Below are 13,644 nucleotides of genomic sequence, written 5' to 3'. Positions count from 1 at the left end.
GAGCCCAGTGCAGGGAGAGAGAGAGAGAGAGAGAGATCCCAGTGCGGGGAGAGAGAGAGAGATCAAGCCCAATGCGGGGGGAGAGAGAGAGAGAGAGATCGAGCCCAGTGCAGGGAGAGAGAGAGAGAGATCGAGCCCAGTGCAGGGACAGTGATCGATCCCAGTGCAGGGAGGGAGATCAAGCCCAGTGCAGGGACAGTGATCGATCCCAGTGCAGGGAGGGAGATCAAGCCCAGTGCAGGGAGAGGTCAAGCCTAGTACGGGAGAGAGAGTGAGCCCAGTGCGATGGGAGATACAGAGCCTAGTGCAGAGAGAGAGATCAAGCCCAATGAGGGGGGAGAGAATGAGCCAAGCACAGGTGGGTGTACAAACCCAGCAGGGGGAGAGATCGAGCCTAATGTGGTGGGGCAAAGAGATTGAGCCCAGAGCGGGGACAGAGAGAAATCGAGCCCAGTGCGGGGAGAGAGATTGAGCCCAGTGCGGGGAGAGAGAGATTGAGCCCAGTGCGGGGAGAGAGAGAGATTGAGCCCAGTGCGGGGAGAGAGAGAGATTGAGCCCAGTGCGGGGAGAGAGAGATTGAGCCCAGTGCGGGGAGAGAGAGAGATTGAGCCCTGTGCGGGGAGAGAGAGAGATTGAGCCCTGTGCGGGGAGAGAGAGATTGAGCCCATTGTGGGGAGAAAGAGATTGAGCCCATTGTGGGGAGAGAGATCGAGCCCAGTGCGGGGAGAGAGATTGAGCCCAGTGCGGGGAGAGAGAGATTGAGCCCAGTGCGGGGAGAGAGATCGAGCCCAGTGCAGGGAGAGAGAGATTGAGCCCAGTGCAGGGAGAGAGATTGAGCCTAGCGTAGGGAGAAAGTTTGAGCCCAGTGCGAGGAGAGAGAGATTGAGCCCAGTCCGGGGAGAGAGATCGAGCCCAGTGTGGGGAGAGAGAGATTGAGCCCAGTACGGAGAGAGAGATCGTGCCCAGTGCGGGGAGAGAGAGATTGTGCCCAGTGCGGGGAGAGAGAGATTGAGCCCAGTGCGGGGAGAGAGAGATTGAGCCCAGTGCGGGGAGAGAGATAGAGCCCAGTGCGGGGAGAGAGAGATTGAGCCCAGTGAAGGGAGAGAGATTGAGCCTAGCGTAGGGAGACAGTTTGAGCCCAGTGCGAGGAGAGAGAGATCAAGCCCAGTGCAGGGAGGGAGATGGACCCCGGTCCGGGGGGAGTGATGGAGCCCAGTGCGGAGAGGGATCAATCCCTGTGTGGGGATAATCCAGTGCGGAGTGACTGTAGGCCTATGGCTAAAGAAAGACTGTAATCTGGAACATTCCACTTCTGTCTTTATTTTTCTCCTTTTTATCTAAGGTTTTGTACATAAGCACCTTTGGACCTAAGATGGTGCTGGGACACACCTTTGCACATCTTTCCCTGTACTCCTGTACCCCTATACTTGAGTGCATACAGCAGTGTTGTATCCCTCTTAACAACTCTCGTTTGAATGGCTCACTGTGCCATGGTGCCATGCTTAGTTTGCTCATGGAGTTTACCACCTGCAGTTTCATGGAAGTTGGCTGCAGAGCTTACAATTCACTAAATCTAATCTACTCTACCTACTGCTCACATGTCATCTCCTCTATATTGGAGAGACACAATGCAGACTTGGTGACCACTTTTCAGAACACTGACATTCTGTTTATGAAAATGACCCTGAGCTTCCAACTACCTACCAGTTAGACACACCACTGAGTTCCTGTGCTAACGTTTCTGTCTCATGCTTTCTCAGTCTCCTCAGGTCGCTCGGTGCAAGCTGTAGAAACAACACCCCATCTTCCACTTGTTGTTGCAGCTTTCAGGATTGAACATTGAGTTTAACAATTTCAGAGCATGAACACCTCCTTCCATGTCTGTAATCCACCCCCACACTCCAAGTCCTATCAGAAAATGGGCTGCTTTCAGTACAACCAATCCATTTTCAATTACTGAGTCCTCATTTTCACATTTCTCACTTTTATTCTTTCTTTTGTCTGCCTATATTTTTTTCCTCTCTTTCTTTGTGACACTGTCACCACCTATCTGCTCATTTGCTCCCCCTGCAGCCCCAATATCCCCAGCATAAATACCATCTTTTCCTGGCAGTTATCAGTTCTGAAGAAGGGTCACTGGAATTGAGCAATAACTCTGATTCGCCAACTGCTGAGTTTCTCCAGCAAGTTCTTCTTTTGTTACTTTTGGAGCCTGGACCCTGTAAGACAATGTAAAGCGTGAGGCTCCTTCAATTCTCCTTTCTCAATCCCCCCACCTGACCCATTCACAATTGCTGACCCTGGCCACTGACCAACTCAGAAAGTCCTCTGTAACCGCCTTTAACCACCAAATCAATTAGCTTTAGAGCATAGTTTGCGCAGGATTGGACCAGAGAATTGTTTGTGATGATTTTGGGGCCATTTCTAATTGTGCATTACCCCTGAAAACCTTCAGGAGTTCTCAGGACAGGGTGAGACATGTTGTCCATATTGCTCTCTTTTCCCTTCCCTCCCAATTCTGACGGAATACACCAAATAGTCTGAGGACGTGGTGTTTGTGTTTGGCACAGCATTCCAGATGCAAGCCTGTGGCCTAACTCCAGAGGCAACAGTCTAATGATATAGGCTAATCCATTTGGTCTTGATATGAGGAGATACTCTTTCACCCACAGGGTGGTGAGCCTGTGGAATTCTCTGCCGCAGCAAGCGGTTGATTCCAAAATGCCGAATGATTTCAAGAAGGGGTTTGATCTAACTCTGAGTGCTAAAGGAATCAAACAGTGTGGGGAGAAAGCAGAAACAAAGTCTTTAATTGTATGATCAGCCATGATCATATTGAATTGTTCTCAGGGCCAAATAGTAGTTTTCTGTTTCAAAACTGTATTCAAGTTTGTGCAGCCTCTCCAAATGGCTTTAATAATTCAAGCTTCGACTCAAACCTGATTGCATTTTCACAAACATAAAATTTCCTATTAACACAGCAGTGTTTCAGAATTTAGTTGCTTTTTATTCCATTAAAAAGTATTCTTGATGTACTTAAGAGCTATAACCTCGCATCAGTTTACTAGTACAGCTGCAAATATGTTTATCACATGAAGATTAGCACTAATTTCCCAGTCAGCAGCCAAATTTTAAATTTTAAAAAGTTAGAAAGAACTACTGAGCAATTTCATTAATGTGCATTAGTCACTGTCTTAGTAAACTTACTCTATTTTAATATGCCATCATCACCATTCTGCATACAAAAATTAATAATAAGAATATCTTCAGGGACCACAAACAGCTGCAAGTTGTGAAAACTCTCCAGTGACTATGTCAGACTGGGCCAATAGTAAGTTGGATGGACAGAACTGGATTCTATCGTCCTTATTATTAAAAACAAGCATTTAGAGTTTGCACTGACTGTAGTTTGATATTCCTCAGTATTGTGCTCTAATGTGGCAGATATTCACTGCATTGAAATCATCAAAAATATTTACGGCACAGATAGAGGTTATTCGGTCCAACATGTCTTTGCTGACTGACAAAGAGCTCGCAAGCCTAACCCCAATTCCTGCATGAGATCTATATGTCTTCAAAGAAGAAAGAAGAACAAAGAAAATTTACAGCCCAGGAACAGGTCCTTCGGCCCTCCAAGCCTGTGCCGATCCAAATCCACTGTCTAAACCTATCATCCAATTCCTAAGGATCTGTATTCCTTTGCTCCCCACCTACTTATGCGTCCGTCCAGATGCACCTTAAATGAATCTAGCATGCCTGTCTCTACTACCTCTGCTGGTAACACGTTCCAGGCACCTACCACCCTCTGTGTAAAGTACTTGCCGCATGTATCCCCCTTAAACATTTCACCTCTCATCTTGAACGTGTGACCTCTTGTTATTGAATCCTTCACCCTGAGAAAAAGCTTATCTCTATCCACCCTGTCTATACCCTTCAAGATTTTATAGACCTCAGTCAGGTCCCCCCCCAAACTCCTTTTTTTAATGAAAACAATCCGAACCAACTCAACCTCTCTTCATAGCTCGCACCTTCCATACCAGGCAACATGCTCGTAAACCTTCTCTGCAATCTCTCCAAAGCATCCACATCCTTTTGGTAATGTGGTGACCAGAACAGTACACAGTATTCTAAATGCAGCTGAACGAAAGTCTTGTACAATTTTAACATGACTTGCCAGCTCTTATGGTCAACATCCTGTCTGATGAAGGCAAGCATTCTATATGCCTTCTTGACCACTCTGTCCACCTGTGCAGCCACCTTCAGGTAGTATGGACCTGAACACCCAGATCTCTCTGCTCATCAACTTTTCCCAAGGCTCTTCTGTTTACAGTATAGTTCACTCTAGAATTAGATCTTCCAAAATGCATCACCTCACATTTGCCTGGATTGAACTCCATCTGCCACTTCTCCGCCCAACTCTCTGGTCTATCTATATTCTCATGTATTCTTTGACTGTCCCCTATGCTGTCTGCTACTCCATCAAACTTCGTGTCTTCTGCAAACTTACTGATTAGACCACCAATGCCCTCTTCCAGATCATTTATGTCTGTCTATCACAAACAGCAGTGGGCCCAGCACTGATCCCTGTGGAACACCACTGGTCACTTTTCTCCATTTCGAAAAACTCCCTTCTATTGCTACTCTCTGTCTCCTGTTGTTCAACCAGTTCTTTATCCACCTAGCTAGAACACCCTGCACACCATATGACTTCACTTTCTCCATTAGTTTACCATGGGGAACCTTATCCAATGCCTTACTAAAGTTCATGTATATGACATCTACAGCCCTTCCTTCATCTATCAACTTGGTCACTTCCTCAAAGAACTCCATTAAGTCGGTAAAGCTTGATCTCCCCCGAACAAAACCATGTTGCCTAACACTAATAAGCCCATTCTCTTCCAAATATAAATAGATCCTATCTCTCCATGCCTTCTCTAGTAACTTCCCCACCACTGACATCAGGCTCACTGATCTGTAGTTACCCGGAATATCCCTACTACTCTTCTTGTACAGCGGGACAACATTAGCAATTCTCCAGTCCTCTGGTTTTTCACCTGTGTTTAAGGATGCTACAAAGATATCTGTCAGGGACCCAGCTATTTCCTCTCTCACCTTCCTCAGCAACTCGGGATAGATCTCTTCCGTCCTAGGGATTTGTCCACCGTAATGTCCTTTAGCCTACCCAACACATCTTCCCTCCTTATGTCAATGTGATCCAGAGTAAACAAACTTTTATCTCTAATTACAACATTCGTCTGTCTTACCCACTATACTCTTTGCATTAAAGCATATGCACTTCAGACCACCAGTTCCTTTGCGTTCATCTGCCCTCTGCTGACTCTTCCCCTTGGTAATGCTAGCTTCATGATCCTGTTCCTTACAGTCTCTAGTTTCCACTTCACTATCTACTAGTCTTCTCTTCTGGTTCCCAGCCCCCTGCCACATTAGTTTAAACCCTCCCCAACAGCAGTAGCAAAAAACTCCTCCAAGGACATTAGTTCCAGTCTGGTTCAGGTGTAGACCATCCATTTTGTAATAGTCCCACCTTCCCGAGAACCGGTCCTAATGTCTCACAAATCTGAACCCCTCCCTCCTACACAATCCCTCAAGCCACATGTTCATCCTGCCTATTCTTTCATTTCTACGCTGGCTAGCACGTGACACTGCTAGCATCCTGAGATCACTACCTTTAAGGTCCTCCTCTTTAACTTTTCTCCTAGCTCCCGGAATTCTGCTTTCAGGACCTCATCTTGCTTTTTACTTATATCGTTGGTGCCTATATGTACCACGACAACTGGCACCCTCCCCTTTCAGAATGCTCTGTAGCCGATCAGTGAAATCCCTGACCCGAACACCTGGGAGGCAACATACCATCCAGGAGTCTTATTTACTCCCACCTACTCCCCTTACAATAGAATCCCCTTACAATAGAATCCCCTATCACTATGGTCCTGCGAGTCTTTTTCCCTCCCTTCTGATCAGCTGTGCCCGCCATAGTGCCTTGATCCTGGCAACTGCTGCCTTCCCCTGATGAGCCATCTCCCCAACAGTATCCAAAACGGTATGCCTGTTTTGGAGGGAGATGACCGCAGGGCACACCTGCACTGCCTTCCTACTCTTTTTCTGCCCTTTGGTCACCCATTCACTGTCTCCCTCAGCAATTCTAATCTGCGGTGTGACCAATTCACTAAACATGCTAACCACGACCTCCTCAGCATCGCGGATGCTCTACAGTGAGTCCATCCGCAGCTTCAGAGCGGCATGCGGTCAAACAAGAGCTGCAGCTGGACGGTCAGCCACGTCCCTGAGCTCCCACATCAGGCAAGGGGTACATGCCATGGGTCTGAGGTCCCCTGTCATTGTTCCAGCTCCCTGCCACACCTTGAGAGAAAAATGTTTTCCATTAGTGCTCTACAGGAGATACAACACAATTGGTTCAACCAAACAATTGGTTTGGGTTTTGAATCATAACTTTTCTGCTGAAATCTCATGATTTATGCATAGTGTTCTATTGAGCTAACATTCTTCTCATACCTTTAATTAACTAAAATCTCAAACTTCACAACATTTGAGCATTAGAAGAATTTTGCTTATGCAACACAAACCTGCTCGACCATGACCTATTGAAACCGGTGACAAATATTATGAGTAACCGTTGCACAATTTGTAGCGAAGTTGCTTTTACCTGAATTACTCATGAGGAAATGAATTATGTTATAATTTGTTGTATTATTTGTATGTGCACAGAAAGCACTCTGTTCATCAGTGAAGTACTAACGCTTGCCAACCATGACTGAGAAATTGTTTTGTGTGAGGAGAGCAAAATGCCATTTAAATACATTAAACAATGCTGTATTCCTGATGAAGGGCTTTTGCCCGAAACGTCAATTTTACTGCTCCTCGGATGCTGCCTGAATTGCTGTGCTTTTCCAGCACCACTCTAATTTAGACCCTGTATTGATATTTACGCCAATTGTTTATCAGCTTATAAAGTTTACATTTCGCTTTAATGTTTCAAACTGTTTTACCAAAATCTTTTCATTTTGTGAATTTATTGTACACATGAAACAATGTTGTCCAACACTACTGATCTAATCTTTCAGATTGACTTTAATTCTGTCATGCCCAATGGATCTGAAGAATTTCCCGATGGATGTTCAAACCTGCATAATGCAATTGGAGAGCTGTGAGTAACCTATTCCATTATCAGAACCTTTGATTGTGTTTGATGAAATATGTTTTCTCTTTCAGTCACAAATGCAGCAAGCCTCTTAGTTCATATCACTTCATTGGCCTGAATGTCCCATTGGTATATTTGGCATTCCTGCAATGACACATGCAGTGTGTAGATGATAAAGCAATGTTCAATATAACTCAAGATAATTAGTGGAGCATGTTATAACATGTCCTTTTTCTCCCCCTCTTACTACATTTCTGATTTCCTTTTTGCGAAGAAATTATAAAATGGCTTGGTAAAGCTTGTGGACACAGACACAAAATTACCATTTGGACTTTCACCCAAGTGTATGGCTTGATCTTGAATTGTGTCGCATGGGTATCCTTGTTATTCCTAGTCAGAACACATTACTGTCAATGCTGGAATCTGTACTGAGAAACAAATACTGGAGATCACAGCCAGTCAGGCAGCATCCATGGAGAGAGAGCAAACTATTGTTTCAGGTCCAGATGATCCACTGCGATCTCCAGCAGTTTTTGTTTCCAGTTATTCCTGATTGTGTTCTCACTGACTCCTCGTGGTCTATAATGTTGTCTATAGTATTGAATTGAATTGAATTAGCTTTATTGTCACACGTACTCAAATGAGTGCAGTGAAAAGTTTATAATTTGCTACTTGCAGTGGCATCTTAGGTACAGAGTATCCATAGAATCCCTGCAGCGGAATCAGCCCAACAAGTCCACACTGACCCTTCGAAGAGCATCTCACCCAAACACATCCCCCTACCCTATCCTTGCAATACTGCATTTCCCATGGCGAATGCACCTACACGTCCTTGAACATTTCGGGGAATTTAGCATGACCAATCCACCTAACCTGCACATCTTTGGACTGTGGGAAGAAACTGGGGCACCAGGCAGAAACCCACCCAGACACTAGGAGAACATATAAACTCCTTACAGACAGTCACCCGAGGTTGGAATCAAACCCGGGTCCCTATGAGGCAGCAGTGCTAACCACTGAGCCACTGTGCCGCCCTTGCAGTCCTTAGGAATAGGATAGAGAAATGAAGTAAACAAGTTATATTATAGTTATAAACAGCACAGCCATATGTCAGAAAAACAAGAAGCCAAGTAAAAAAGATGAACATTCACAATCTCTCTCCAAGTGCTCACCACAGCAATATTAAACAATGAGGATTGTGGACTCATTTTCATCTCCATAACTTGGACAATTGCAGCCTCAACTTCAAAATGATAGAATAAGAATTCCACTGTTCCTGACGACATTCCAGAATTAGTCTCAATTGCATTTTTAAAGGACTTTTGACAGCACTCCCACCTAATTTTAAAAAGCTTACACTTGGGGGTTGAGGCAGAATACATACCACCCCACCACAAAACTGTCAGACAACCACAGCTCATGGACAAATATTGTTGACTTCAAGAAGCTGCTAGTGATTTACTAAGCTGGACGGCTTCATTGGTTGATTCATGCATTGATTCAATCCTTTGCCCTAAGCACTGAAAATATCTGATTCTTCATCCCTTCCCAGCATCTCTTCGATTCTGGCATTCTTCATGTTCAGCAGTACTAAAGCACAGAGAAGAGAGGATGATTTGGAGGTGCTGGTGTTGGACTGGGGTGGACTAAGTTAAAAATCCCTCAATAACGGGTTATAGTCCAACAGGTTTATTTGGAAGCACTAGCTTTCAATGCATTGCTTCTGACGAAGTTACATGGGGTTTTTATGGGACAGAGACTGTAACGTCATTTGAAAGACTGAAGAAGGATATTGGAATACTGGTTTGGAATGGGGCGGATGTGGCCAGGTGAAGATGAGGTAGAGATGGGTGAGAGTTGTGGATGGATATGATTAGTAAATTAGATTGAAAGCATTGGTTCGATATCTGACCATTTTCAAAACAGTTCCAGTTTTTGAGTTATGAAAACAGAAATTGCTGGAAAAGCTCAGCAGTCTGGCAGCATCAGCAAAGACATCTGCTCCTCTCAGTATGCCCACCTTGAAGAGGTTCTGCTCCTCTCTCTGACATGATGGACAGCATCCACAGTTCTTTAGGTTTTTATGCAGTTTTTGGATGTTGCTTCCAGACCCCAGAATTGTCCCTATCCCTAAAATATGGGAAGATTGACACAAGTGAGGCAATAATGACTACACCCTCTATTATAGATTAAATTCTCTACAGTGTGGAAACAGGCCCTTCAGCCCCACAAGTTCACACCGAACCTCCGAAGAGTAACCCACCCAGACCCATTTCCCTCTGACTAATACACCTAACACTATGGGCAATTTAGCATGGCCAATTCACCTAACCTGCACATCTTTGGATTGTGGAAGGAAACCAGAGCAACCCCACACAGACACGGGGAGAACATGCAAACTCCGCGCCGACAGTCGCCTGAGGCTGGAATTGAACCTGGGGCCCTGGTGCTGTGAGGCAGCAGTGCTAACCACTGAGCCACCGTGCTGCCCTGTGTTAAACATTGCACAATGCCAGATTGTAATCCAACAGATTTATTTAGAAGTACTAGCTTACGGAGTGCTGCTCCTTCATCAGGTGCTTTATCTGAGATCAGCAATTCACCTGACCTGCACATCCTTGGACTATGAGAGGAAACCAGAGCATCCAAAGAAAACCCACACATACTACAGGGAGAATGTGCAAGCACCACACAGGCTGGAATCGAAGCCAGGTCCCTGGCGCTGTGAGGCACCACTGAGCCAACTTGCCACTGTGAGAATGAGCTTCTTTACAGAATGTAACATTATTATATCAGATTTCTACCCACTACCATAGAATTTTGGGCTGGTTAGCTTAGTTGTCTGGATGTCTAATTTGTGATGCCAACAGTGTAGGTTCATTCCCTTCACCAGCCAAGGTTACTGCAAAGGACCTTTACTTCTCAATCTCTCCCCTTGGCTGAAGTATGCAGACCCTCAGTTTAAACCTCCATGAGTCATCTGTTTCTAGAGAGCAACTTACACGTCTTTTAGCAGACCCTCTTTCTACCATTTTAAATATTACAATGAAACTAAATAAAGCAAAATTGTGATGTGATACCTTCTTAAAGGGGCTGATCTTTCTCTTCATGCTATTTTTCAAAACCAATGTTGTGTTGAGTACTCATGAAGTGGAAGGCAGAAAGCTAGAGTTTGTTTGTAAAAATGGTAGGAGGCAAGAGTGCATGGTCTCTTTAAGAGATAAAGTGTTTCTGTGCAACAAATTGTCTGTGGGCAATGGTTGCAGGTGCTCAAATTGAAACATTTGTATCAAAAAGCCATTCAATTTAGCAGGCACAAGCAGCATTGTTACCAAGGCAACAGTTTAATTTGAACCAGGCTCTTAGCTACCACAAACCTATTAAAATTCAATTTGGTGGTTTTGGTGACTCAGAGCCAATTGGATTATAAAGAAATTAATATTTTTAAAAATTATTTAAAAAGGGGGCATTTGGAGATCAAGGAAGAGCGCCAACAGCCATCTGAAGAGATAACAATTGTGAGCTCTCTGAGAAAGCACCATCTATCTACAAAATGTACCACAGCACTTTTAGCTAATATTCCAGACAAATGAAATTACAGAGAAAACATCCCTGATGGCAGGATCAGTGGAAGAAACATGTTTGTGATTTGAGATCAGCAGAAGAAAGGCTGGAAAGAAGAAAAGAAGACAGAGCATTCCGGATAACAAATTCCGTGTGAACTTTGAGAGACAAAGTTTTAATTTATTGCTTTCATATTACTTGGATTTATGCAAATAGGATCTGTGTTTATTGGAATATCATACCAATAGAATTTAGCTCAATAAGGGAATAGTTAGTAGTTAGAGAGGAATTGTTCAGTCTGTTAGTAATTCTGTTAATTTGTTCACTGTTAGGATTAAATAAATAAACTGTTACTTGTTATGTATAAAGTGAGTATCAGGAATTCCTTTCATTTAACCACTCTTTTAGTAGATTACAAGAGGCAAGGCCAACCTCTCTGGATGGTTTGAGTTTAACTGTTAGAGGGGAACCCTTAATCCTGCCATTACATTTTGGGGCTGATGTTTTGATTTAAGTAGGAGAAAGCAAGGACTGCAAATGCTGGAGATCAACATCGAAAAGTGTGGTGCTGGAAAAGCACAGCAGGTCAGGCAGCATCCGAGGAGCAGTTCGGCCTTAGGTCCTTCATCAGGAATGGTTTAATTATAATGCAAATAGTCACAGAAACCTGAGTTCCTCTGAATGTCACATGGGCTTAAAATGCTGAGATATTTTCTGCTGGCGCATGACAAACTGTGATGTTTCTTTCAGCACAATGTCAGTGAACTCCTCACTGTGTCCTAATATCCCCCTCGTGGATGAAAAGCTACTTAACTCATACTGAAGCATTTTCATTGAATCTCTTTTGGGCTTTGGGATTTAGGCTTAATGATCCCTGTTCCTGTCTGATGATCAGACCTTCATTCAAAATAGGTTCACTCCGTAAGTGTTAAACTAGAAAAGGGAGCTCTGTATGCCTGGCTATCTCTTACTATTGCCTAGGCTGTAATTCATTAAAAGTAAAGTCACCATCACCTTACCAGACCATTGTGCTTCTCTCTCAATTGAAAGAGACAAGAGGTGGTGGTTTAACCTGAGGGTCACCACACCTCAGGTGAAAGAAAAGGTTGAGAAGGAGAGTCCCTTATGCTAACCTCAGCTAGTGCAGGAATTGAAACCACTGTGTGGAGTTTGCACATTCTGCCTCTGTCTGCTGGGTTTCCACGGGTTCTCTGGTCTCCTCCTGTAGTCCAAAGATCCTTGGGTTAGGTGGATTGGCCATGCTAAATTGCCCACAGTGCCCAGGGATGTGCAGGCTAGCTGGATTAGCCATGGGAAATGGAGGGTTACAGGGATTAGATAAGGGAGCTCGGGCTGGGTGGGATGCTCTTCGGAGGGTTATTGTGGACTCAATAGGCTGAATGGCCTGCTTCCACACTGTGGGGATTCCATGATACTATGATTTTGGCACAAGCCTGCATTGTAAACCAGCCATCCAGCCAACTGAGCTAACTGAACCTCTGTAATCTGTTAAGAGACATCTAAAACAAAAAACACAAATTTGGGGGAACTCAGAAGGTCTGACAGTATCTATGGAGAGAGACAAACTGAGTTAGCGTTTGTGTTTGAGTTTGACTCTTCTCCAGAACTTGTGAAAGTAAGTCTGGTTTTTCTTTTAGTCATTTATTAAATGTCATTAACAAGGCATTAACCCATTGTGGGTTATAGCATAAAAGGAGGCCATTCCACCAATTGCATGTGTGCTATTTGAATTCATTAGACTTAAGCTGAAATTCAGTCAACAGAAATTTTAAAAATCTGGCCTTCAATATCCTCTACAATTACTCATAATGGCAGCCTTGGCTCAGTGAGTGGCACTTGCTTTGGAAGATTATTTTTTAAAGTCATGTAGTCCTCTTGAAACCTTTGAAAAATATCCAGGTGGACACATCAGTGATGAAAAATGTGTTGCTGGAAAAGCGCAGCAGGTCAGGCAGCATCCAAGGAGCAGGAGAATCGACATTTCGGGCACAAGCCCTTCTTCAGGAAATAGAAGAAGGGCTTATGCCCGAAACGTTGACTCTCCTGCTCCTTGGATGCTGCCTGACCTGCTGCGCTTTTCCAGCAACACATTTTTCAGCTCTGATCTCCAGCATCTGCAGTCCTCACTTTCTCCTAGGACACATCAGTGAAAAAACTAAGAATACTGTAGTATCAGAAGTGTTATCTTTTGATTGAGATGTTTCGTTGAGGTCCTTTCAGACTAGTGTAAAAATATCTCATCACCACTATTTGAGGAAGATCAGTGAATTTCTCTCCAGTGTCATACTGTGATGAATGTTCATGATATAATACTATTTGGAAGTTTAATTTCGAAATGAAACAGAACCCCATAGAGTTTTAAGTTTGGTTTGTGTATCTATCATGTAGGCTAAGGATAGCAGGGCATTATTTCGTTTTTGAGCTCCAAGTGTAGTGCAAGGATATTTGGAAGTTTGTTTACATGTACTTAAAGTAGGTTTTTAAAATGCCCTCAAGGTGAATAGTTCAGTGCCTCAGAAAGCCGAGAGTAGAAGATAAAAGAAAGATTGCAGAGTTGTCTAACAAAAACTGTTCTGGGGCAGACACAGTTCCATCCAGAGAGTAGTGAGTGTGGAGATTTCTCTCAGATAGATGTCATTCAGAGAAAAAAATCCTGTAAGAGCAGCAGCATAGTTTAGCAGTCTCCAGAATAGTCAGGGCGGTAGAAAATAAATCCTGAGTGATTTAATATCGGTAAGATCAGAAACAGAAGATTGTGAAGTTGAAGTAAATTTTAAAAAAATAAGGGAGATGTGTTCACAGCTTGTTTACAAAGTCAGCAAGGTGGTTCAATTGTTAGCACTGCTGCCTCACAGCACCAGGGACCCGCATTCCATTCC

At 43.9% G+C, this 13,644-nt stretch overlaps 1 protein-coding gene across 6 annotated transcripts in view; it reads left to right on the top strand.

Moving 5' to 3' along the window:
- The window catches only part of glra3 (glycine receptor, alpha 3), a 221,916-nt gene that overhangs the window by 151,079 nt on the left and 57,193 nt on the right, over window positions 1-13,644 (top strand). For all 6 annotated transcript variants that reach the window (XM_043704636.1, XM_043704642.1, XM_043704625.1 and 3 more), the window contains one exon: window positions 7,104-7,186. In XM_043704636.1, coding sequence (XP_043560571.1) covers window positions 7,104-7,186 — 83 coding nt within the window. The remainder of the gene's footprint in view (window positions 1-7,103; window positions 7,187-13,644) is intronic.

This window comes from Chiloscyllium plagiosum, chromosome 2, assembly GCF_004010195.1.
Source record: "Chiloscyllium plagiosum isolate BGI_BamShark_2017 chromosome 2, ASM401019v2, whole genome shotgun sequence".
Classification (NCBI taxonomy): domain Eukaryota; kingdom Metazoa; phylum Chordata; class Chondrichthyes; order Orectolobiformes; family Hemiscylliidae; genus Chiloscyllium; species Chiloscyllium plagiosum.
This window is presented reverse-complemented; position numbering and strand designations above follow the sequence as displayed.